General features: G+C 42.0%; 2 protein-coding genes and 1 non-coding gene across 9 annotated transcripts; 1 reads left to right on the forward strand and 2 right to left on the reverse strand.

Annotated features, from left to right (window-relative positions):
* The first annotated feature begins 4,757 nt into the window (after window positions 1-4,757).
* LOC127780864 (probable UDP-arabinose 4-epimerase 1) lies at window positions 4,758-8,212 on the forward strand. Its single transcript, XM_052307839.1, has 11 exons — window positions 4,758-4,944; window positions 5,321-5,484; window positions 5,767-5,894; window positions 6,002-6,115; window positions 6,212-6,319; window positions 6,449-6,540; window positions 6,614-6,755; window positions 6,832-6,932; window positions 7,025-7,154; window positions 7,310-7,454; window positions 7,569-8,212. The coding sequence occupies exons 2-11, from the start codon at window positions 5,421-5,423 to the stop codon at window positions 7,808-7,810; spliced, it is 1,266 nt and encodes a 421-aa protein (XP_052163799.1). The 5' UTR covers window positions 4,758-4,944; window positions 5,321-5,420; the 3' UTR covers window positions 7,811-8,212.
* An 807-nt stretch (window positions 8,213-9,019) lies between these two features.
* On the reverse strand, window positions 9,020-16,600 carry LOC127780863 (uncharacterized). Of its 7 annotated transcripts, XR_008018843.1 has the most exons (16): window positions 16,009-16,600; window positions 14,971-15,353; window positions 13,463-13,662; window positions 12,897-13,064; window positions 12,438-12,749; window positions 11,824-11,982; window positions 11,586-11,738; window positions 11,306-11,485; window positions 10,954-11,124; window positions 10,440-10,856; window positions 10,191-10,328; window positions 9,939-10,064; window positions 9,730-9,863; window positions 9,551-9,649; window positions 9,362-9,480; window positions 9,020-9,163 (listed from the first exon to the last, which is right to left on the reverse strand). XR_008018843.1 is itself a non-coding variant. In XM_052307837.1 (15 exons), the coding sequence occupies exons 3-14, from the start codon at window positions 15,331-15,333 to the stop codon at window positions 9,737-9,739; spliced, it is 2,514 nt and encodes an 837-aa protein (XP_052163797.1). In that variant the 5' UTR covers window positions 15,334-15,353; window positions 15,856-15,916; window positions 16,009-16,139; the 3' UTR covers window positions 9,020-9,649; window positions 9,730-9,736. The 7 variants fall into 7 exon arrangements, 3 of the variants coding, with proteins under 3 accessions (XP_052163797.1, XP_052163798.1, XP_052163796.1); XR_008018844.1 differs by lacking the exon at window positions 9,362-9,480; XR_008018842.1 differs by having other exon boundaries at window positions 9,020-9,476.
* Window positions 16,601-17,863: 1,263 nt separating this feature from the next.
* Window positions 17,864-17,933, reverse strand: LOC127780991 (small nucleolar RNA Z105). The gene has a single exon (XR_008018881.1). It is a non-coding gene; the product is annotated as a small nucleolar RNA Z105 (small nucleolar RNA).
* Window positions 17,934-22,281: the final 4,348 nt, after the last annotated feature.

Here is a 22,281-nt window from a genome sequence, read left to right on the forward strand (position 1 = left end):
TTCGTTTGTCAGTTTCAAAAGACAAGAGTTCTTTTTACCCAAATTACCCGAAGACCAAACGCCCACCCTTACTTAAAATATCTGTAATGATTAAAAAAATCACAATATAATAGATGATACTTACATAGTATTTTTAAATAAAACAAACGATCAAACATATATCGAAAAGTCAATAGCATCCTATATTAAAAAACGGATGAATTATATAGATATCGACCAATCAAACCATTATAGTTCAGAGTATATATGTTAATATGTTATTAGCTTTATATATAGGTCCCATCTGTAACCAGTTTTATCCTTCAATTCGCATCTTCCTAATTACTACTCTCTTTGTTTTAAAATATAAGAATCTAAGATTGGATGAGATATTTTTTAGTGCTACTAATCTGGACTGGCAACTTGTCCATATTCGTAGTAGCAGGAAATGTCCTATCCAGTACTATGTTTTTATATTTCGAGATAGAGGGAGTAGTTTAATTTAGAAATGATATCCCCGGAGAAATATGATTAAAATCAAGTATATTTCGTGATTCCCAACTTTTACATGGGCAAACATACAACTCTTATGTGCATTGGTGGTCAAATTATATCGGATTTGCTAACTATGTTTCGGCAGGAAGTCGATTGAGAAAAGAAAAATCGCGAACGGCGTCGAGAGAGAAATCTTGCACAGTATCTTGCGAATGCCTGCTTGCTGTGACTTGTGAGTGCCGAACAGGCCCGATGGTATGCTTCCACCACTCTGGGCTTTTTCATCACAAATCTATCCAGCCCATAAAATTAGGCCCACGAAATTGGGCCTAAACTACAGCCCATCCAAAAACAGGGACTCAAAATTATGATTTCTTTAAACAAAATTTATTTTCAGACCAGGAACACATTCTCTAATCAATCAATCAATCAATTAATTAGTACTTAGTACAAACAAAATTATGACGATTGCTTCTTTGCTCTCTCACTGCATGCAGGCCCCACCTCTGTGGGACAATGGACACGTGTCACCAGCACCTTAAATGTACAGTCGACGACGTTTCTTTTGTTTTTTAAAAAAGAAAGAAGAAAACATGCATGTGTACACAAAACGACAACGCTAAGTTAGGCAAATTAAGGCCAGTGAAGTATATACCAGTACAAAGGGTAGGTCCGTGCAGAGTGTGTCATCTTCAGTAGCTCAGTTTTAAGACGAGCTTAATTAAATTGCATAATTGAGATGTGAGACCTAACATCTTTGACTTATTTGGCCAATTTTGCATCCGGCCAAATTAACAACACAAGTAGTAGCTTGATCCATACAGATCATGAAAACTATCTAGTTATATTAAACAAGCGAGAACATGTTCCTATTATCTTGCTTAGTTATATAGTGTCTTGAACGGAAGATTCATACATATTCATTTGAACATTTAGGTTGTTTTGACTTATTTGACATAGGCTGAACATTTTAAAAGAAAAAAACATGTTCATTTTAGCTACTTCGTTGGATAATTGCCACAAATTATTTGCTGCTCCATAATTTGAAAATATATTTTCTAAAAAGAAATTATTTTCATGGAATTGTTTATACCATGTTCTAAACTATTTGTTAAGATTATTTTTTATTTTTTAATGAAGTAGATAATTCGTAGCAATAATTCTAGGCAGAACTCCCTTCTTTCTTTTTTCTTCCTTTTCATTTTTTAAAGAAAAAAATCGAACCGTTTTGCTGCCACCGTGGAACACTCACACTGTCACACAAAGATCCAAAAGCATGCAAATTAGGATGAGGTGTTCGGTAGCAAATGGCAATAATTGAGGAAGGCACATGTACACTTGCTCCCCTGAGGATCGAACAGTAAATCAATCAATCAGATGGCCCGGCTGTATGTCATCTGCTCAAAAGGAAGCTAGGCAGACAGTATGTCATCTGTCAAAGCATATGCTAAGCTTCCCACATTATCTTAATTAACTTTACTCCCCTCTACTATATTATATATAAAGACATTGTCAGCTTTAGCATGATAGCCTCTCATCGTTTGTTTGGATATCAGAGGCTAAAGAAATCGTTTGAGAAAATATATTAAAATTTTAATATAAGTTAATTTAAGATTTTCTTTATCGTAGTTTATTTATCAGCATTGTCTTGTCTCTTCAAACTACTATTAACACACATATATAAAAAGTGCTGTCCATAAATTTATTATTGCCATGGATGAAGCAATCAGATCCTAACTACTAGTCTTTAGGCCTTCTTAATTTATTATTTTACATGCAAGCAGAGAATAGGGGAAGAAAAACATAATAGTAAATAAAAAAAATAAGTCATGTGTTTGCTGGCAAAGCTCAGCTGTGATAAGGTAGAGAGAGAGTGGATGATGCATTATTATTGGCACATGAAGATGGTCAATTGGGGGCGTAGATTTAGGTGGTGTGGACACCTACCTAGTAGTAGTACTGTCTATGTATGAAAGCTCAACCGGTGGGAGCTAGCTAAAGCTGAGGGTAGTGCATCATCCACCAACCTCATGGTGCAACTTATTTTTCATATGTACAGCCTAAATTTTCCGTGCACTTTGAAACAGGCAAGAAATGATCGGATCTTAATGTTGTTTGAAATAAAAATGTTAAATTTTATTAAACATCATATGGTGTTAGCTCTTATTGTTGTTGTTGTTGTTGTAGTAAGAGCCTTTTCTACACAAGTTCATTGTGAATTAATTCGTGCATTGAATTGCATTACACGATAACATTCAGGCATATTAAACTTTTCTACGTGAACTATCATTTATAAATCAAAAGTAAATAGAGAGCGACATACATAAAGGATAAAAGTATGTAAATACAAAAAATAATCTAGAAGATAACACGCATAATATATAGCGATAGATGACGACTTTACCTTTTCCAACTGATATAGATCGACTTGATGTGTATATCTTGATCGTAAAATGTACTATCTTAGTTTTGAGATTTAAAGCAAACCAAGCAAACCCACACGTGTACATTCTTTAACATTACTTTTAGGGGCTGCCAAGCGAGTTTTACTCCTAGATAGTACATATGAAGAGGATTCTCTTACTTACTTCTAACTTTGAGTCACTAACATGTGGGTCTACTAAGTAGATGGCACACGTGTCAATGGCATAAGTTAAAAAGACGTAAGTTAGAGGATCTCAATCCATAGTACATGTGGCTGCTCGGGCTTTATGTCCACGAGTCTTTGGCCGACTGTCATTTTGTGTTGGAATACACGGTTGATTTAAGTAGTTTCCGGGTAAGACATTGATCTTGTGTCATGCCTGCTAGCTGCTCATGGTTTACATGTTGGAATCATGTTTTTATAACAAAATTGTCCCACTAATTCGATGATAATAAGTGGTTTTGTTAGGCTCGTCCAACGCTTTAGTATTATTCATTTCTTCGTCGTGCCAAGTCAACACTCTACAGTGCCCCTATGCTCGTAGTGGTATATGAGCCTGTTTAGTTCGCGATCGAAAACTTTTGGTATGTCACATCGAATATACGGACATACAATTGAAACATTAAACGTAGGCTAATAACAAAACAAATTACAGATTCTACATAGAAACTGCGAGACAAATTTATTAAGCCTAATTATTTCATCATTAGCAAATGTTTGCGTAGCACCACATTGTCAAATCATGGTACAATTAGGTTTAAAAGATTTGTCTCGTAATTTACACACTATCAATGTAATTAGTTTTTTTAATACTCTATGTACGTGTCCAAATATTCAATGTGACATGCTGAAAGATTTTTGTTTGTGAACTAAATAGAACCTATATGTGCTTGCAGAAGTTTCTTATGTACTCCACTATACACACTGTGTTGCCGGTTTTTGTTGGTTAGGAGTACATAAGAAAAAGTGAAACTTGTCCTTGGATTCTTGGAACAAGCCAACTGTCATACACTCAAAATTTAACAAACACAGCAGTACACTCTACTCGTGATCCACTCTCGGTAAAAATGCTACTAGTACCAATCGAGACCGAATTTCCCAAAAGAAAAAGAAAAAGAAAATTGAACCTCGAAGATGCAAATATGTAGTACTACGTAGGTCCGTTCGAACTAGGTACTATATTCAGATTTTATGATAGATTTTGAAGGGCGTAAATAAATAGATCAAATTTTAAAAATTTTAAAAAATAAATTCTAGCGATATAAGACAATTATATATAGAAAGTTTTTCAAAGAAGCACACGGATTAGAAATACTCCATCCTTTTAAAATAAGTTTATTTTTCACCCATCCCACACATATACCAATAAAAAAAGACTAGAATATTCCAACTTAATTTATTAAATCCAATATAATTATTCCTCACTTTATCTATTCCTATTACATTTATCTTTGCCTTTTATAAACTTCTATATAATAATTACGAACAACAAATTTATTTTAGCATAAATAAAAGAAGCTCTAAAAATAAACTCCTCAGGACAAATACAGTGGAAGCGTGTCGGCGATATATACATAGTGCAGCAGTATTTTTCTTCCCCAGTTATTATTATTATTATTGTTAAAACAAAAACAAAAAAAAAAGAGCGAAAGACACGGAATATTTTGAACCTCCTCGTAGTGCTCCCAGACGTGTTCCGACCGATGAGGTTGTGGGGCCCAGCAAATACGCGACGACGTCACCCCCTCTCGCATACGCTACGTGTCCCCTTCCTCCGCGTGGGCCCCACTCCCCCCTCGACCGGACAGAGCAGCAGCAGCAGCCAGCGCCGCCTCCTCCCTTCAAAGCCTCTTCTTCTTCTCACTTCATCAACAACCTCACCTCGCCTCGCCTCTTCTCGCGGCCAACGAGAGAGGGAGAGGGAGAGCTAGGACCACCGCCACTGCCTCGGGAAGTAGGTGGCTCCCCTGCTTTCCCTCCTCTCCTCCGCCGTCGCCGAGGCAGCCAGCCAAGTCGTCCCAGCAGGTGGTAGGCTACTAGTCCGGGTAAGTGTTAAAGCTCACCTTTCTTTTCCTCTGATCTGCTTCGCCGCCATTGCTATCCTGAACGAGTTCTGGTAAGCTAGGTGCGAAGCTACCTTCCTCTTCTTCTTGCTGTTTCTTTTCTTTCTTTTTCTTTTCTTTTCCCTTTTTCTTGGCGGCTTAATTTACGCGTGTTCGCTGCAATTTCATCGCTCCATCCATCCATCCATGCCAGCGCCGATGCTGCTTTCTTTTCGCTGGTGAATTAGCTGTAATTAAATTAGATTGAAGTTGCGTGTGTGTGGTTGTTGGATCTGCTGCTCCTGCGACCCGTGGCCGCGTCGTGTGTGCTGTCCTCTCGCTGGTTCTGACGAGATTTTCTTCCTCGATGCCGCTGTAGGTGGCCGGCAGTGAGCAGGAGGAATCATCTCTGGCGTTCTTGTCTCCGAGGAACTTTGATTCTTTCTGGGAGGGGATTTGGTGTGCTGCTGCTGCTCCAGATGCTTCCCACCAACAGGAACAGGCCCCAGCAGAGGCCTGCCAGATCTTGGTATTTCATCTCAGGTCTGTCTGCTTCCTTCCATCTCACCCTATCTTACTGATAACCTTGTCTCTTTCTCTCTTTTTTCTGAATTAGTTGATAATTGTTGGTTCATGTATTTGGATAGCTCTAAAATTATCTGCAAGTGCCTTTTGATTGTCTCATAGTTGGGTCCAGTTGTTGCTTGTGCAACAGGAATTTTGGTTTTTTTATGGTTTGAGCTCTGTAATTTTAGTCCTTTGCTAGAAATATTTTTTCCCCTTGTTGTACATGCCTCTGAATTTGAGCTCATCATGTTGTGCCAGACATGGACTTCTCCGATCCGAAGCGCAAGCCGCGGTACCTCAGTAAGATCCTCATGGTGGCGCTCCTCACCGCCATGTGCGTCGTCATGCTCACACAGCCGCCCTGCCATAGGAGGACTCCCAGTGTGGTAACTCAATTTCAGATGTTTTTCAGCAGCTCTGCATGTTGCCATGAACAATTCATGGTCAGGCAGCTAACATTTGTCTTCACTCTTCACTTGTGTGATGTGTCCAGTTCTCCATCCATGAACCCGGCGTCACGCATGTTCTAGTGACGGGCGGCGCTGGATATATCGGTTCGCACGCTGCGCTTCGGCTGCTGAAAGATTCCTTCAGAGTCACCATAGTGGTACTTCTTCGCGACTTTGTGTTGCCATTTCTTCCTCGAATTTGGTGTTGTTGTAGTGCAATTTATGGAATGCTTGTGCCTATATGGTTTCTGCAGGATAATCTTTCAAGAGGAAATATGGGGGCAATCAAGGTTCTTCAGAACTTGTTTCCAGAGCCTGGGCGGTTGCAGTTCATCTATGCTGATTTAGGCGATCCAAAAGCTGTATCCTGATTTATTTCTCTGAATAACTCAAATCGAATTTTTCTGTAGAGATATATCTTTCATTCAAAATGCGGCAAAATATGATGAAGGAATTTTTTGAAAGATCTTTTTTCCTTAGCACATGCTCAGGTTAATAGAATATTTGCAGAAAATGCTTTTGATGCTGTCATGCACTTTGCTGCTGTCGCTTATGTTGGTGAGAGCACACTTGAGCCTTTGAGGTACTAAAGTCTCTATTGTCCATCAAATTACCTCTCCACAAGACACACGAGATACTGAAAACATTTTAAACAGGTACTATCATAACATCACCTCAAACACTTTAGTTGTGCTAGAGGCTATGGCAGCACACAATGTGAGAACCCTGATCTACTCTAGCACATGTGCCACCTATGGAGAACCCGAGAAGATGCCTATCACCGAAGGAACTCCCCAGGTCAGCTGTTGCTTCTGCATCCTCTTTACTTTCAGATAATGCTGAAGGCTTTTGCTCACCAAATCCTACTGTACAGTTTCCGATCAACCCATATGGTAAAGCCAAGAAGATGGCAGAGGACATCATCTTGGATTTTTCCAAATCCAAGAAGGCAGACATGGCTGTGATGATTCTAAGGTATGTACCGTTTACAAAACAAAAGCATGAAACCCACTATTTAAACCACCATTTGATTCCTGACTTACGAATATGTAACCTAATACTTCTAGATACTTCAATGTCATTGGTTCTGACCCTGAAGGAAGGCTTGGCGAGGCTCCAAAACCTGAATTACGGGAGCATGGCCGTATATCTGGTGCATGCTTTGATGCTGCACTGGGGATAATTCCTGGTTTGAAGGTACATCTTCACTCCCAGTATTTCGATTATTACATTCAAGAACAGGGTGCCCTGATTGCTGCTAGCATAGCCTATTGCTTACTCATTGAGATTCACATTTATAAGGATTGCTTAGCTTTTAGTGGATTGCTGATTAATAGCATTTGCCATTACAGGTTAAAGGTACTGACTATGAAACACCTGACGGTACTTGTGTAAGAGATTACATCGATGTCACTGACCTCGTTGACGCCCATGTGAAGGCGCTCAACAAGGCGGAAAGGGGCAAAGTTGGCATATACAATGTTGGCACAGGCAAAGGTCAAGATCGTATTCTATTATGATCATAAGTTCATTATAAGGGAAAACATGAATGCAAACTCATTTTCAGCATCTTAATTAGCTAACATATGTTCATTCCACTTGGCTGTTCAGGTAGGTCAGTGAAAGAATTTGTCGAAGCTTGCAAGAAGGCAACAGGAGTTGACATCAAGGTCGACTACTTCCCTCGTCGACCCGGTGACTATGCCGAAGTGTACAGTGATCCCGCAAAGATCAACAGCGAGCTGAACTGGACTGCTCAACATACCGATCTCCTGGAGAGCCTCAGGGTTGCCTGGACATGGCAGAAGAAGCACCGGAGCGGCTACGGACCCCCTCAGGCCATGGTTTTGTGAAGAGAATTTACCCTGTAGCATCTATTGGCTGAAAACTTAAAAACTTAGGTGGATATATTCTTAGGAATGTTCATCATCAAGGGCTTTCAATTGCTCACTCACAGAAGGAAGTTATATGTAATATAGCGCTTATGGTCATTCGTTCAATTCTTGAGATTCATATTATGGGAGGATTTTAGAAGATTGTAATATTGTTGATGTATGCAGTATACAATAAAAATCCAACAAGCTATCCTCAGAATTGTTATCCTGGTTGGTTTCTCACCGAACTGCAAGGGTGTTTACAGTGTACTTAGTACTTACCCTCTTGTAGTCATCAAACCGAAAAATGTTTTGTGGTCACCGTGCCGACAAAAAAATATGCGGCAATTTACAATGGAATTAGAAGCAGATTGGTTTGTTTCTCTTAAGAGTTTTTTTTTTCAAATGATCTGGTGCAAAAGAATCTGGTTATTGTCAAGTTATACTGGTTTGGTGAACATATATCTTATTATTACTTCCTCCGTTTCACAATGTAAGTCATTCTAGCATTTCTCACATTCATATTGATGTTAATAAATCTATATATCTATCTAATATAGACATATATATCTATCTAGATTCATTAATATCAATATGAATATGAAAAATGCTAAAATGACTTACATTGTGAAACGGAGCAATATAAATATGAAAAACACTAGAATGACTTACATTGTGAAACGGAGGAAGTAGAATAATATGAAACTATTTACTACTATATCTATATGCAATACAGCACAGCAACAACAAAACACATGCGCCAGGCGGAAGAAATTCGCCTCGTCATTTAATAAAGATTTCCGTGCGTACGGGTACCATCAACCGACCAGAAAGTTAATCAACTGACATAAGTTGGGTGTACAGTACAGGTCTGATGCCAACGAAATTAATTATCCAATTATAAGAAGTGCGACTCAAAAAAATGAAAATGCAATTAATTTTCATATTATGAGAAATGTGCGATTTCAAATCAATGAAAATGCCATTGTTTCAGAATCAGATGAACTACTCACGTCCAGGTACCAAGTAGGACAAGTACTGTACACCAACCGGAAACGAGTTACCAACTCTCCGGATAACAAGTTACAATCTAGTACACCATTTTGATATCCCCAATGGCATACAAAACTGGGTACCAATATGGTAAAGAATGGTTTTCTATTCTCACGGTGGAAGATGGCATGTCAGTGGTTGTTCTTAATTCGAGTCTATAATAAGAGTACAGTTGTACAGGATGACCCCAGTTAACATCTACTATACTTACAACTACCAGTGTACCGGTTCAGTAACAGATCACATCAAGAAGGCGCTGGTTTTGTTATATGGAGATTCCTGCAGAAGAGCAAGCAACACGATAATGCATCCACCGAACTAACAAAAATCAATTCATTCCTTGAAAATTTCTATTTTCTAAAAAAAAACTAGTAAATTAATTTGTGGTGTCGATTTTTCAGTACAGAGACAAGTGCCATCACGCTTGCATCTTAAAGCCAATGATAAAGTCATCCACATATGCACATAGTTTGAGACCTTTGTAGGACCATCCTGGGACTACTGAGATCCCCTGTTCATTTGTAATTAGACATCGCATAACACTGTCCTTGGACTATACCATGATATGTGCCAGCTTCAGCTGATTGGGAATCTTCCTGGACATGGAAAATTACTGGATAAGAACATTCTTCCTGTCTGAAAAGACTTGCTTGATATGTTTACTACCTTTGAATATGATTTTTTCCCATGTATATCTTCCTCCCACTTCAAGAAGTTGCACCTATCAACAATACCACATCCGCAGAAGTAAAGCTCCGAGTATCGCTTTATGCACAGAAAGAAAGGGAAACTTGTCAGTACATATTACCACCAGCAGAAAGCATAACACATTCCAAATTTCAGACCTGATAGTCAATAGAGGTTCAAGGCGGTGTTGCTATTCTCAACAGAAGTGGGATCTGTTCCAGTAGAAGTGGGATCCTTAGCTGACACATCAGAAGGTCCATTTGATTGGATCATGTTGCTTAACGGCTTGACACTGAAACGGATCAAAAAAATGTCAACTACTTAGGTTTTAGTAGTATGACAAAAGAAAAGGTGGCTGTTTTGCTACCTCACACATAAGTGTCTTGCAACCCTGCTGGATCCATTTATTCGGCCGAATGACATGCAATCAGCAAGCCGCGTGGATGTGGAAAATTTGTCTGCAGATCCCTCAGTCATGTTTATCTGCTTGGGTCTGCAAATGAAAAGCTCGAGAAATTTAATTCATAGCTCAATTGACCCTTAACAGCCATCCTTAATCGATAACTCAACATTCACATGCCCACACAAAAATAAATTGGACTAGGGAAGAGTAAAATACCTCGGCATTGACTTGAGTCTCCCATTTTTCACATTTCCATTATCAGCATCTCTATCTTCAGAAGCCACAGTTGGAAGGTCCGACCCAAAGGCTGCATTAGCCATGCTATCAGCTTTTGAGTTCTCTTTGGCTGATTTCCTGTCAAGAGAAAATAGTGCTACTGGTATAGTTGAAACTCTAGGGAAAACATAATTCTAAAGATTTCACGTAACTCTATCTGGAAAAGACATGCCAAAACATGATTATTACCTTGATGGTGCTCTCTTGCTTTTCATTACAGCACCATGATTATCAGTAGAGACTGAACCCCTCATTCTTTGTTTGGTTGCTCCCTTCTGAACACCAGAGATAGAGCCCCTCATTCTCTTGTTGACTTCTCCTTGACCAGAGAGAGAGCCCCTCGTTGTCTTCTTGGTTGTGCCTTCTTCACCAACAGATGTAGAGCCAGTCTTCCGTTTCGTGGCTACCTCATTATCAGCACTGATAGTGCCCACTGTCTCTACGACAGCCTCATTATCACCAGAGATAGACCCCTTCATTTTCTTTTGCACAACTTTATTGTCAGTAATAGATCTCTTTCTCTTCCTGGCTCCACTAGAACAATTAGAAGAGTTGTTGACATCACAGACAGCAAGATTTTCATCAGTTTGCTTTTTCGATCTACTTCTGTAAAACAAGCACACAAGAAACTAGTGATAAGGAAACAGAACATGCATATTCATTACAACTAAACTATGTAAAGTTTAAATGTTATGAATCATACCTAGATGGTTTCTTCTTTGAATTTGCTGTGGTTGTGTTTACAGCAGCCTCAGCATCAATAGATTCAGAGAGAGGTAGATTCATAGAAGGTGAAGAATTTGATGTGTCACCAGGGAGTACATTGTCCTCACATGGTATTCTAGAACGTTTTCGGGGCTTCCTGACTTTAGCACTGGTAAATTGAGATTGATAAAAAAACAGAACATAAAAGTAAGTTATCATATTTTTGTGCTACACACTCTACTATTAGATTGAGATTGATAAAAAAAATAGAACATAAAAGTAAGTTATCATATTTTTGTGCTACACACTCTACTATTAGATTGAGAATTGAAACTCAATAGAAGCTGTACCTCACAGTGTTCTCATCACTTCCATCAACTTTGGAGCGAACAAGTGGCATTAAGTCACTGGGTCCAATGGCAGGTCGCTCTGTTTCTCTGTCAACAAAGTTGCATTGAAGAATGGATTTCTTTATTTGTTGAGCTGCCTTAACTGAAGGCAATTTATCTTGACACAACTTTCTCCATCTTCTGAAGTTGACAACAGCATAATATTAGCAAGTATGTTTTTCCTCAGGATGAAACTATTGATGCAATTTGTCATAATAAAAATGTTTAAAAATAATGTTACCTCAAGCACATATTGTCAGTACGGTGAGGAATCTTCGCCCCAGCAATCTTGGACCAGCAAGGCCCAAACTCATCGACTGATGCCAATAGTATGGAGTCTTCTTCAGGTCGCCATTCTCCAAGATCTATATCTGGGTCAAGAACATTGCGCCACCTGTTTAATGACCACAAATAACTAGGATTACCATCCAAAACTAAACTGTGGAATAAAATCTAAAATGTTAAAATTACAAAGTTACCTTTCATTGCACTGACTCTGTGTGCGACCAGGAATGAACTGAGCAATCTTATTCCAGCTGCCAGACCCAAACAACTTCACAGCTACCATGAGGCGTTTATCCTCATCAAGAGACCATCTCCCCACTCTTGACCTTTCAGGGTTCAAGGTTTTTCTCCACCTACAAAATTTGAGCGTAAAGACATGTGAAATACTAGCTAAAAATATGTACTTACAATGGATAATAAATAAATATATCCTATGTTCTGAACCAGAAAATAATTATCGGAAAAAACATAAATAATATGCAACTGAACATAAAAACACAGAGAGCTCTATTACATGCTACATACACAAATGATCTAACTACATAAACAAATGGTGGGATGGCAGATTCACCACAACCATAACCATTAGGTTCTTTCATATGGCAGAGGTTCTCCACCGAATACAAGACAAAAGATTATGAAGGATATTAAGCTCCAGATATTCATGATTGCTAAAACAAAGGCATGAGATAGCAGATTAAAATATAAAGAAAAATGTAAGATATGAACACCGAAAGTAGCCAATAACAAAGAGCAAAATCACGCATGGTAATAGCCAATTGCAAGAGAAGGCCAAAAAAAAAATCACCTGTTAGAGCACTGATTGCCAGTGCGACCATCCATACTAGCTGATACAAGTTGCCAATTAGTTCCAAAGGTGTTGACAGCAGCTTGAAGTTGAAGATCTTCTTCTTCAGCCCAGTCCTTATTCAATATGCAGTGATTAAGACTTCGCTGATAACGAACAAGGCACTGGAAAGGTGTCCTGTGAGTACCCAATGTAACTGCAATGTTAATCCAGTTATTCATTCCTTGCTGTTGAACAGTTAGTATAAGTCTTTTTTCCTCCCGAGCAGTCCAGGCATTATGATTAATCAATGGATCGTCAAAGTTTAGCCACCTAGACAAGGAAAGCGAAATTCTTTAAGAATCACAAGTTGTCCACAGGTCAATACATGTTGCAAAAAATAAACAACAATGGCACATAAAAGAGAGGGGACTTGTGATGTATACTTGAAGCAATTAAAAATAACAAAAGTGAAAGTACCTCGATTCACATTCAGCACCAGATCGACCAGGCAGGTACATAGCAGCTATTTTGTTCCAGTTTATTAACGGCAGGACCGATCTAAGACTTTCGGGAGTAACCTCAAAATTGCCAGCAGTATTCGTCAGTGCATATGCCATATCTACAGCACTGAAGTCACCGGTGGAACTGCATCATAACAAGTATTATTTTAAACATCTGGCAGAGCACAGTAAAATTACAGGAAAAACACAAAGATTACTAGATTAGCATCGATCCTACATTTCATGTGGAAAACAAATACTCCAATAGCAGATATAGACAGGAGCAGAAAACTGCCCCCATCAGAGAAAACACTAACAAACAGTGATCAGGCATTCAAGCTGTACATTAAGACATAGAATATCTTTCATTTCATTTTCACATCCTTGAACCATAAAAAATACCTAAAGAGAAAAACTAGGGAATATCATCAAAAAGGATAAAGAACACTTATTTACAAGAAACTAATTCGCAAAATAAAATATCACCCACAATTTACGAGAAATGCCCCCAATGATGGAAACTGTTAAACAACTCAGTATCACCTTCCATTATTGATCGAGTTCAAAATCAATGCTTCTTGGTATTGCTGCTTTATTCCTTTAGCAAGTTTCTCTTTCTCAACATCTGACCACGGTTGCTTCTGAAGAGACATAGGGAGTTGCTTCAGTACCATTTTGTACTTTGAAACATGAGGGTTATCTGCAGGGCCAAGAAATAATGCAGGTGTCTTCTTATCTTTATTCTGCACCAAAAGATTTGCTTCATTGTAAGTATATGCATTCTACTAATAGCAAATCTAAAAGGATACTTTGCTTAATCAAACATGGCTGCGAGAAATTGGGAGCCCATAAGCAATATAAAAAAGAAAAACTCCAGAAGACGGAGAGATCAGATATGAAGGTTTGTGGAACATGTACTCAATATTAAATCTCAGTGGTCAGAATAACAACAGAATATGTATATAAAATAAAATGACACATCAACTGAGTTGATCCATGAAATAACTTACTAAAGCTGCAATTCAAAAATAAAGTACGACCTTCTTGACAGTAAAAAGATCTCAAGCATAGCATAACTAAGAGGACTATTGATCTTAGAGTTGAATTTCCGGTGCTAGTTTCCAATATAACTCTTTATTGAAACTGGAAAGTGAACTTTCCAAAGACAAGATCCACCATAACAAGCATACTTATATATTACTTCCTCCGTTTCACAATGTAAGACTTTCTAGCATTGCCCACATTCATTTAGATGTTAATGAATCTAGACATATGTATGTGTATAGATTCATTAACATCTATATGTATGTGAGCAATGCTAGAAAGTCTTACATTGTGAAACAGAGGGAGTATTTTATTAATATAAAACTAAGTGGAATTGATGATTAAGAGAAATCAAAACAGATGAACAGCATACATTATCAGTAAAGTGGCTTAAACAAGTGATGCTCACTTTCAGCTTGTCAAAGTTACAAGAAACTTTTGTGGGGTCAAAACATAACTTTACTCCATTCTATTTTCTCTTAATAAATTTGTGCTACACAACTACATTACTCCCATGTTAAGCATGCCATAAAATGATGTCACGTAAATGGGAAACATGTCTGCCTTAAATTCATTGTTTCAAGCCATATAAGTTATGGAACAAAATTTGTACGAATTTTTAACAACAAAACTATAACAATGCCTAGAAATTCCATGACAAATTGATCACAGTGAACAAGTCATACACTTCAACCATAGGGAAAATTCTAACATGTCATAGAACAAAAAAATAGTACCCAGTGCCACCTAGGAAACAGCAAATGATCCTAGTTGTCAGAAGACACTCTAATTTAGTTCACGCGATACAAAACTAACTAACTTTTGTTCATACAGGAAACTACAACTACCTTCGCGAACTACAAATAAATGTACAAAATCGATTCGGCTACAACAATCACGAACCTTGGTGGCTCTCAGGCAATAGAAAGTCCATGTCAGATATGTATCCATAGGCATGTCATTGGCAAACATCCGATACATAGATGTAGATACAAAATGATAATTACCTTCGTTGATTGTGCACATGGCTTTCGAGAGGAGATCAATCTAACACGAGGATCCTCCTTTTGGCACAAAATTTTGCCAAATGCTTTTCTGCAGCTTAATTGATAATCCAAAAGACATTTTACACGATCCCTGAGATCCTTATTTTCTTCAATTTTCGCTTCAATGGTAATCATCTTCCTTCTAATGAACTTCTGGCATGCTCTGTTCTTCTTAAGAGCATCCACTAACAACAAGGCAGCTTTAGGAAACCCAGTTCTGGTAGTTGCCTCTTTATTGTGCTTCTCCACATCAAATTCTTCATCAAGTTCATTTCCAAAAATATCGCCACTCCCTTCCTTTGATGCCTCAGTTTTTGTGTTCATCTCTGACCCACTGGAGGTACCTGCATTAAGCAAATCAAAATACTAAGGACTCATTCGAGTACAATGCAACACTCTTTTGCTGCATCAAGAATTACACAAAGACTGTACATGTTTTTTTTTTCAATTATGTACTGAACTATTGATATGTACAGCTGAAAAAGAACAAACACAAATAACTTGACATGGCTGTTCTCCACATGTAATTTACTTACTATATATCTATACGTCAGAGACTTAGTTACATCATATTATTTCTTCAATTATATATATTATATTGGTGGCTCTAAGGAACAAATATAGTTTGCACAGATTCTATTCCATGTTTTAGAAGTAAGGTCTGATGAAGATAACACCATATGTAGCAAGTGTGTTACATAGCTTAAATTTCTTCTACAGCTACAACAATTAAGGAAGTATAAACCCTAGAGAACCCATAAAAACATTATATACCGATGCAAGAGCATATTTTATAGAAGACGAGTTGAATTGGGTAATTTATGTTTTGATCAAAGAGTCAAGTACCTTGCAAGTTTATCCCAGTTATTCGGATTCCCAGGTCGTATCATACAAAATCATCCTATTCCTGTCCTAATGTATAAATCGATTAGCACACCACATGGAACCTATCTTAGAGCATATGCCACGAACAAACAAAGGGAGAGCGAGTCAACTCACCGGAGTGGTAGTGCGAGAACCGTCGCTGTATCGCGCGGAGCGTCTCGAGGTCGTCCTCGTCGTCCTCCGAGTCGGAGGGCGGCCAGGCGCAGATCGGGCGCGGCAGGGGCGAGGAGGGCGAGGCCTTGTTGAGGAGGAGATTCTCCCGGATGCTGCGGACGAGGGCCAAATCCTCGTCCTCCTCCTCGTCATCAGACGAGCCATTCACCTCCGCTCCCGCCGCCGCCGCCGGGGCGGCGAGGCAGGCGGAGACCTGCGCGACCGCCGCGTCGGGGTCGTTCCCGGAGAGGATGCAGGATTGGCGCAGCGCGTCCAGGTCCCTCTGCAGGTCCTCGTCGATGTCCGGGTCGGAGTCGTCGGAGTAGAAATCCATCGATACGGCGGCCGCCGCCGCCGTGGCGGGGGCGGCTAGGGTTTAGGGGTTTGCGGCGCGGGTGGGGAGGCGGCGGGGAATTCGGGGTATCGGGTTGGCGAAGGCGTTGGAGAAGTGGAGGGATTTGAAATCTTCCGCGAGGAGGAGGAAGCCTCGGCTTCCCCCATCGAAACGGCGCAAGATTTTGGGGGCGTGTCGGTTACGAGGAGGAGGAGAGGGATTCTTTTCCAAATTTTCCTCGTCTTGATGATCTCGTTGACGGGAACATGGAATACGCCTCCCTGTGTCGTTGACGTATAAACTACCGAGGTGCTTTTTCTAGATGATGAACTGAAGTAGTAGTGAACTGGTGATCTGTGTGCAATATCTGAGGCAGCGCTGTAGTCAAGTAAACTAGTTACACCAGTGTGTAAAATCTGTGTTCATTTGATAAGCTGGCGAATCCACGCTGCAACAAGTAATTCAAAATATTAATGTACACTCCAGATTTCAGGAGGTTCAGGGAATTTGTTTTGAGTGAGTTAGAATTTGTGAATATCCACTTGCTTGCAGATTTCTTTTCTTTTTTTTTTTTTTTTTTGCAGTGGACAGAGGAACAACCAGCAGAATGCCAAAATCGAGAGATTACTCCCGCTGCGAGCGCTGCCTGAAAAAGAATGCCAATTCACAACCGCAATATACAAGCCACCTGAATGCATTTTTCACAATCGCTGCAAACTATCTAGGGACTGAATACCGATTCACAACCGCAAAAACAAGCTATCTGAATGCATTTTTCGCAATCTCTGAATGGTATCCGAAACTGAATACCAATTCAAAATGACAAAAACAAGCTATCTTAGAGACTCCGACAGAATGCAAAATCATAATAGCGACGAAAACTGTCACTGGAAAGAAGCAAAAAAATTCAGCCTCCACAATCACAATCGCAGATGAACAGTTTCTCTTATAGAGAACACACACAATGAGATTTGCTGACAGATAACTCCAGGAAATAGAATTATGGAAACATTGGTGTCCAGTACAATCAATTACTCCCATGACAAAGATCAAGAGAAGTACATTGATTAGTTTTTTTTTCTCTCTTACTAAAGGGAACTAAACAACTTAAACAGATGAGATGACAGCAGCTGGGAGCCAAAGACGCTTTCTCCTCCTTCTCCATCAGTCGATCGCCTATGGGATTACTTGGATCTCTGCCTCATCTTTCGGCGCTTCCTCTTGAGCCGCCTCATCCTCTTCTTCTTCCACTGCATATCAGAGCAAAGAATTTTAAATAAACAGAAGCAAAAACTTGAAAGGAAACACGAAATCCCCCAAAATGCAGTCAGTACAGAAATTCTGGCTGCTCATATCTTAGATCAGGCCATCAGGGCATATAAGAGTTTTTTTCGCAGCATCTCACACAAGGCAAGGCATGCTCAATCAAAACGACTGCAAAAGGGGACACAAATCACGGAATTATGAAAGAAAATTTAGCATTCAGAATGAGTAGGAGGAATTTCTCATCCAGTGGATCAGTTAGAAACGATTGATTTCCTCATCATGCCAAACCAATCCGGAAAAAAAAAGGTATACAATCACTCAATCAAACAACATTTTAACACGGTAATTCTCTCAGATAAATGCTTCGATTGACCCCATCTCCACAACGGAACGGATTAGATTTTACTAGTAGTAAACTTGTTTGCTAACCAGCGAGAACCATACATACATACACAAATAAGAGAACACCCACAAAATCAAAACAAGATCCATCCAACGTGAGAGTTGAGGAGGAGTCACTCACCTTGGCCCTCATCGCGGCGGCGCGCCGCTCACCTCTGTCCTTCCTCTCCCTCCCTGACGGCGAGCTCCAAGGTCTGGAGAAGAAGCGGCTCGGTTTGGCGGCGGCGGCGCGAGCTTGGGACCTCGGTCTTATATGCGGCGCCCTTCTCATAACCCTAGGTAGGATGCGGTGTTGGGCCCGATAAAAGCTCATGGGCTGGGAAGAGTATAATGGGCCTTCCCGCGTGAGCCCAATATTTGTAGCCGAAGTCGATTGAGGCTGCGTTGTTTGCAGGAAGGAAAAAGTACACCGAAGGTCCCTCAACTTGTCATTGGGATACAAAATCGTCCTCGAACCGCAAAACCCGATATATGGGTCCCTTAACTATACAAAACCGGTCACCCGAGGTCCTTCGGCGGTTTTGACCCTGGTTTTGGTCTACGTGACAGCTGAGTCAGCGTGGGACCCACGTGAGCCCCATATGTCAGGATGCCACTTCATCACCCCTCTCTTATTTCCCCCTCTTCTCCCTTTCTCTCTCTTTCACTTTTCTCAGGCCGGCAACGGGCAGCGCTGTGGGGAGGAGGCTGCCGGGGGAAGGGGAGAGGAGATCCGGCGGCCGGCGCCGCCGCCGCCGCCCGCCCGCCCGAAATAGCATTGGCTCAAACGGGCCGAAACGGCGAGCGTCATGCGAAGCTCTCGCGTTAAATCTTGCCGATGGCGGCGCGGCAAAAACGATGTCAGTGGCTGGACAGCGGCCAGCGGGGAGGCAGCTGGCGGCGGGGCTAAGTGGTGGCGGCGGCCGCTGACCTCACCGATGGCGGAGACACTACGGCGAATCCGAGATGGCGGCGCCATGCTTCTCCTCGTCCTCCTCACTGTCGTAGCGCAGGCGCAGCAGGAGTACGAGGTCACCTCCTCCTCGTTCTCCTTGCCATCGCGGCGTGGCGCGGGCGAGGGCCATCAGCAGCTGCCTTGGGCGCAGCAGGAGTACGACGTCACCTCCGCCGCCACTGCGGGGCCCTGCGACGCCTACCTCATGTTCCGCTCCTCCCCACCGCTCTACGCCTCCGCCGTCTCTATCTCCAACCTCCTCAACGTCACCGCCACCCCCGGCGACGAGGTCGTCCGCGGAGGAGATGGAGGAGCACCAGAACTGGAAGAAGAACGCGCTGGTGCTCTACGACCTCGTCATCTCCCAGCCGCTCGAGTGGCTGTCGCTCACCGTCCAGTGGCTCCCCTCCCACTCCCGGTCGCCGGACTCCACCCTCTCCTACTGCCTCATCCTCGGAACCCACACCTCCGACGAGACGTGCCAACCACCTCCTGCTCGCCGACGCCACCCTCCTGCTTCCGCCCTGCCTGGCGGCGGCGGCCGCGGCGGCGAGCGGCACCATCCCGGCCCCGCCCGTGTCCATCTCCCGCTCGGTGCCGCACAAGGGCGAGGTCAACCGCGCCCGCTGCATGCCGCAGAGGCCGTACACGGTGGCTACCAAGACCTGCGTGGATGAGGTGCATGTGTACCATCTTGGTGACGGCGGCGAGAAGAGCGACGTCGATGTGGTGCTCGGGGGGCATGAAGCTGAGGGGTATGGGCTGGCGCCAGCTCAGAGTACAGTGCCGTTCCAGGTGAGCATCTCCACCAGCCGGTCCACCATCGCCGCCGACGTGCCGACCTGCCGGAGCGCGGCCTTGCCGAGCCGCGGGTTCGCCGCGACGTTGACGAAGATGACGAAGGGAGGGGGAGAGAGAGAGAAAGAGAGAGATGAGGAAGGGAGAGAAGAGGGGAAAGAGGGAAAGGAGGCTGACGTGGACACCTGACATGTGGGTCCCATGCTGACTCAGCCGTCACGTAGACCAAAACCGGAGTTAAAACCACCGAAGAATCTCGGAAGACCAGTTTTATATAGTTAAAGGACATCATATATCTGTTTTTGTTGTTCGAGAACGTTTGGTGTACTTTTTCCGATGACAAGTTGAGGAACCTTTGGTGTACTTTTTCATGCAAAGAATGGCGCTACGCCTACGCACGCCCGTTGAGTGAACGGGCGTACGTACCGCGCGCGCTGACACGACACGACACACACGTCTCGGTGTCCAAGTCAATCTAGCCAATGTCGTGTGCCTCCAGTGAGCCCGCATCTCATGTCGACGGCGTCTGCGGTACCATGGCGCCGGCGGCGGTGGTAATTAAATGGAGAATTAAGCAATGAAAAGCTCTGACGGTGAAGAACCATGAGCCATTCTTCAGTTTCTACTTAACCATAAACTCTTAATTACACAGTATCTAACTAAATATTTAACTACTCGTGCATAATTTCAGCAAAGTCAGCTACATTTTTTTTCGGATTTGCTAAACTTGTTGCGCCATATTTTGTTCCTAATCTCAGGCTGTGTTTAGAAATTTGGATCCAAACTTCAGTCCTTTTCCATCACATCAACATGTTATACATATACAACTTTTCACTCGTATCATCTTCAATTTCAATTAAAATTTAAACTTTGCGCTGAACTAAACACAACCTCAGTCAGATTTTCTACCATTGATGCTCCATTGAGATTCGTGCAGCAGTATTACGCGCGTAGGCTGTCGGTGATTAGCGTAAACAGGAACCACTTATTTAGGCCTTGTTTGGATATTCGGGCTCCTCCAGAATCTTGCTATTTAGAAGTATTAAACGTAGATTACCGACAAAACCTATTTCATAACCTCTAGGCTATTTTACGAGACAAATCTAATGAAGTATATTAATCCATAATTAGCGGATGATTACTGTAGCATCACTGTAATAAATCATGGATTAATATACCTCGTTAGATTCGTCTCGCAAAATAGCCTAGGAGTTATGAAATGGATTTTATCGATAATCTATGTTTAATACTTCTAAATAGCAAGATTTCGGAGGGCTATTTAATAGCCCTCCGGATGCAAACAGGGCCTTAATATAGTAGAAAGATATAGGAGTACATATAAACAAATTTGAGTATGGGTAATTAGTATACATGTTAGTTACACAATGATTACATTATACTTACGCTGTAATTATATACTAATTACACATATAATTTTGGACCTACATATGTAATTTTTGGTATTTACATTATAAACATACTAAAATTACATATGTAATTTAGACACTTACAATGTAAATACATGCTGACTATTTTTTGGTAAAAAATATAAGGGACCGTCTATAGATCATTTGACAGAAAACCCTCTCACAAATCTTGCAAATTTTGGACCACCCGATTGCTTTAAGATTCGTGCAGGCAACCAAACCCTAAAAATCCTCTCTCCTCTCTCTCCCGATTCCTCACGCGCCGCCGCTCCTCAGTACCTCCGCCACAGCCGCCGCCGCCCTAGCGCGCTGCCGCCCGGCCTCGTTAGCTGGCCGAATGGTGTCAACGGCGCCGGCGAGGCCCCCCCGGCCGGCTCCCTCCCCCTCCCCCTCCCATTCCCCCTCCCTCTCCCTCTCCTCTCCTTTGCCTCAAGCCGGCGGCGACGAGCTGTCCGTCGTCTTCCCCGTCGCCGGCAGCGGGGCGCCACCACCGCCCACCTCCTCCCCACTCTTTCCGCTTTGCCCCCGCCGCCGTCCTCCAGCCCCGCGGCTTCGGCGCCGCCACCGCCGCCTCGCCGCCCGCCCGATCCGCCACTCACCGCCGGGCTGCCGCCTCCCACGGCCATCCCTCTAAAGCCGGCGAACTCCCCCCTCTTCCCCCTCCCTCTCCCCCCCACACCCCCACCTCACCCCGGGACCCTAATTCGTCGGCCCTCTACCGGAGTTTGGGTTCGCCGGCGCCGGAGAAGAAGAGGTGGTCGCCGGAGTTGGAGAAGAAGAGCACGAATCGTGAAGCACGTCCAATGATCCAAAATTTGCAAGATTTGAGGTAGGATTTTCTGTCGACAGAGCTTTAGCAATTCTGAAAATATAACGCCATAAATATAGCTACTCTTTTTTTAAAAGCAAAGGCATAGCCCTCCATTTTCATTAATATAAATGACAGTCTACAACAGAACAAGGTCAGCTACATGTCTGTCTCTCATCAGTTTACAGGCTACAGCAACCCAAAACACAAGGACAATGCAGGCTTGATCAAAATGAATCAAAATCTAAATGCCCCAAACTAAGAA

Source organism: Oryza glaberrima, chromosome 7 (genome assembly GCF_000147395.1).
Source record: "Oryza glaberrima chromosome 7, OglaRS2, whole genome shotgun sequence".
NCBI lineage: Eukaryota > Viridiplantae > Streptophyta > Magnoliopsida > Poales > Poaceae > Oryza > Oryza glaberrima.

What these genes read in the sequence shown, in the direction of transcription:
- LOC127780864 (XM_052307839.1), top strand. Translation starts at nt 5,421, where the DNA reads ATGCTTCCCACCAACAGGAACAGGCCCCAGCAGAGGCCTGCCAGATCT. An exon ending in CCTTCAGAGTCACCATAGTG is followed by an intron (nt 6,116 to 6,211) that starts GTACTTCTTCGC and finishes TGGTTTCTGCAG; the next exon opens with GATAATCTTTCAAGAGGAAA. An exon ending in AGCACACTTGAGCCTTTGAG is followed by an intron (nt 6,541 to 6,613) that starts GTACTAAAGTCT and finishes CATTTTAAACAG; the next exon opens with GTACTATCATAACATCACCT.
- LOC127780863 (XM_052307836.1), bottom strand. Translation starts at nt 16,381, where the DNA reads ATGGATTTCTACTCCGACGACTCCGACCCGGACATCGACGAGGACCTG. An exon ending in AGTGATGAGAACACTGTGAG is followed by an intron (nt 11,125 to 11,305) that starts GTACAGCTTCTA and finishes TCAATTTACCAG; the next exon opens with TGCTAAAGTCAGGAAGCCCC. An exon ending in GCAAGACACTTATGTGTGAG is followed by an intron (nt 9,864 to 9,938) that starts GTAGCAAAACAG and finishes GATCCGTTTCAG; the next exon opens with TGTCAAGCCGTTAAGCAACA.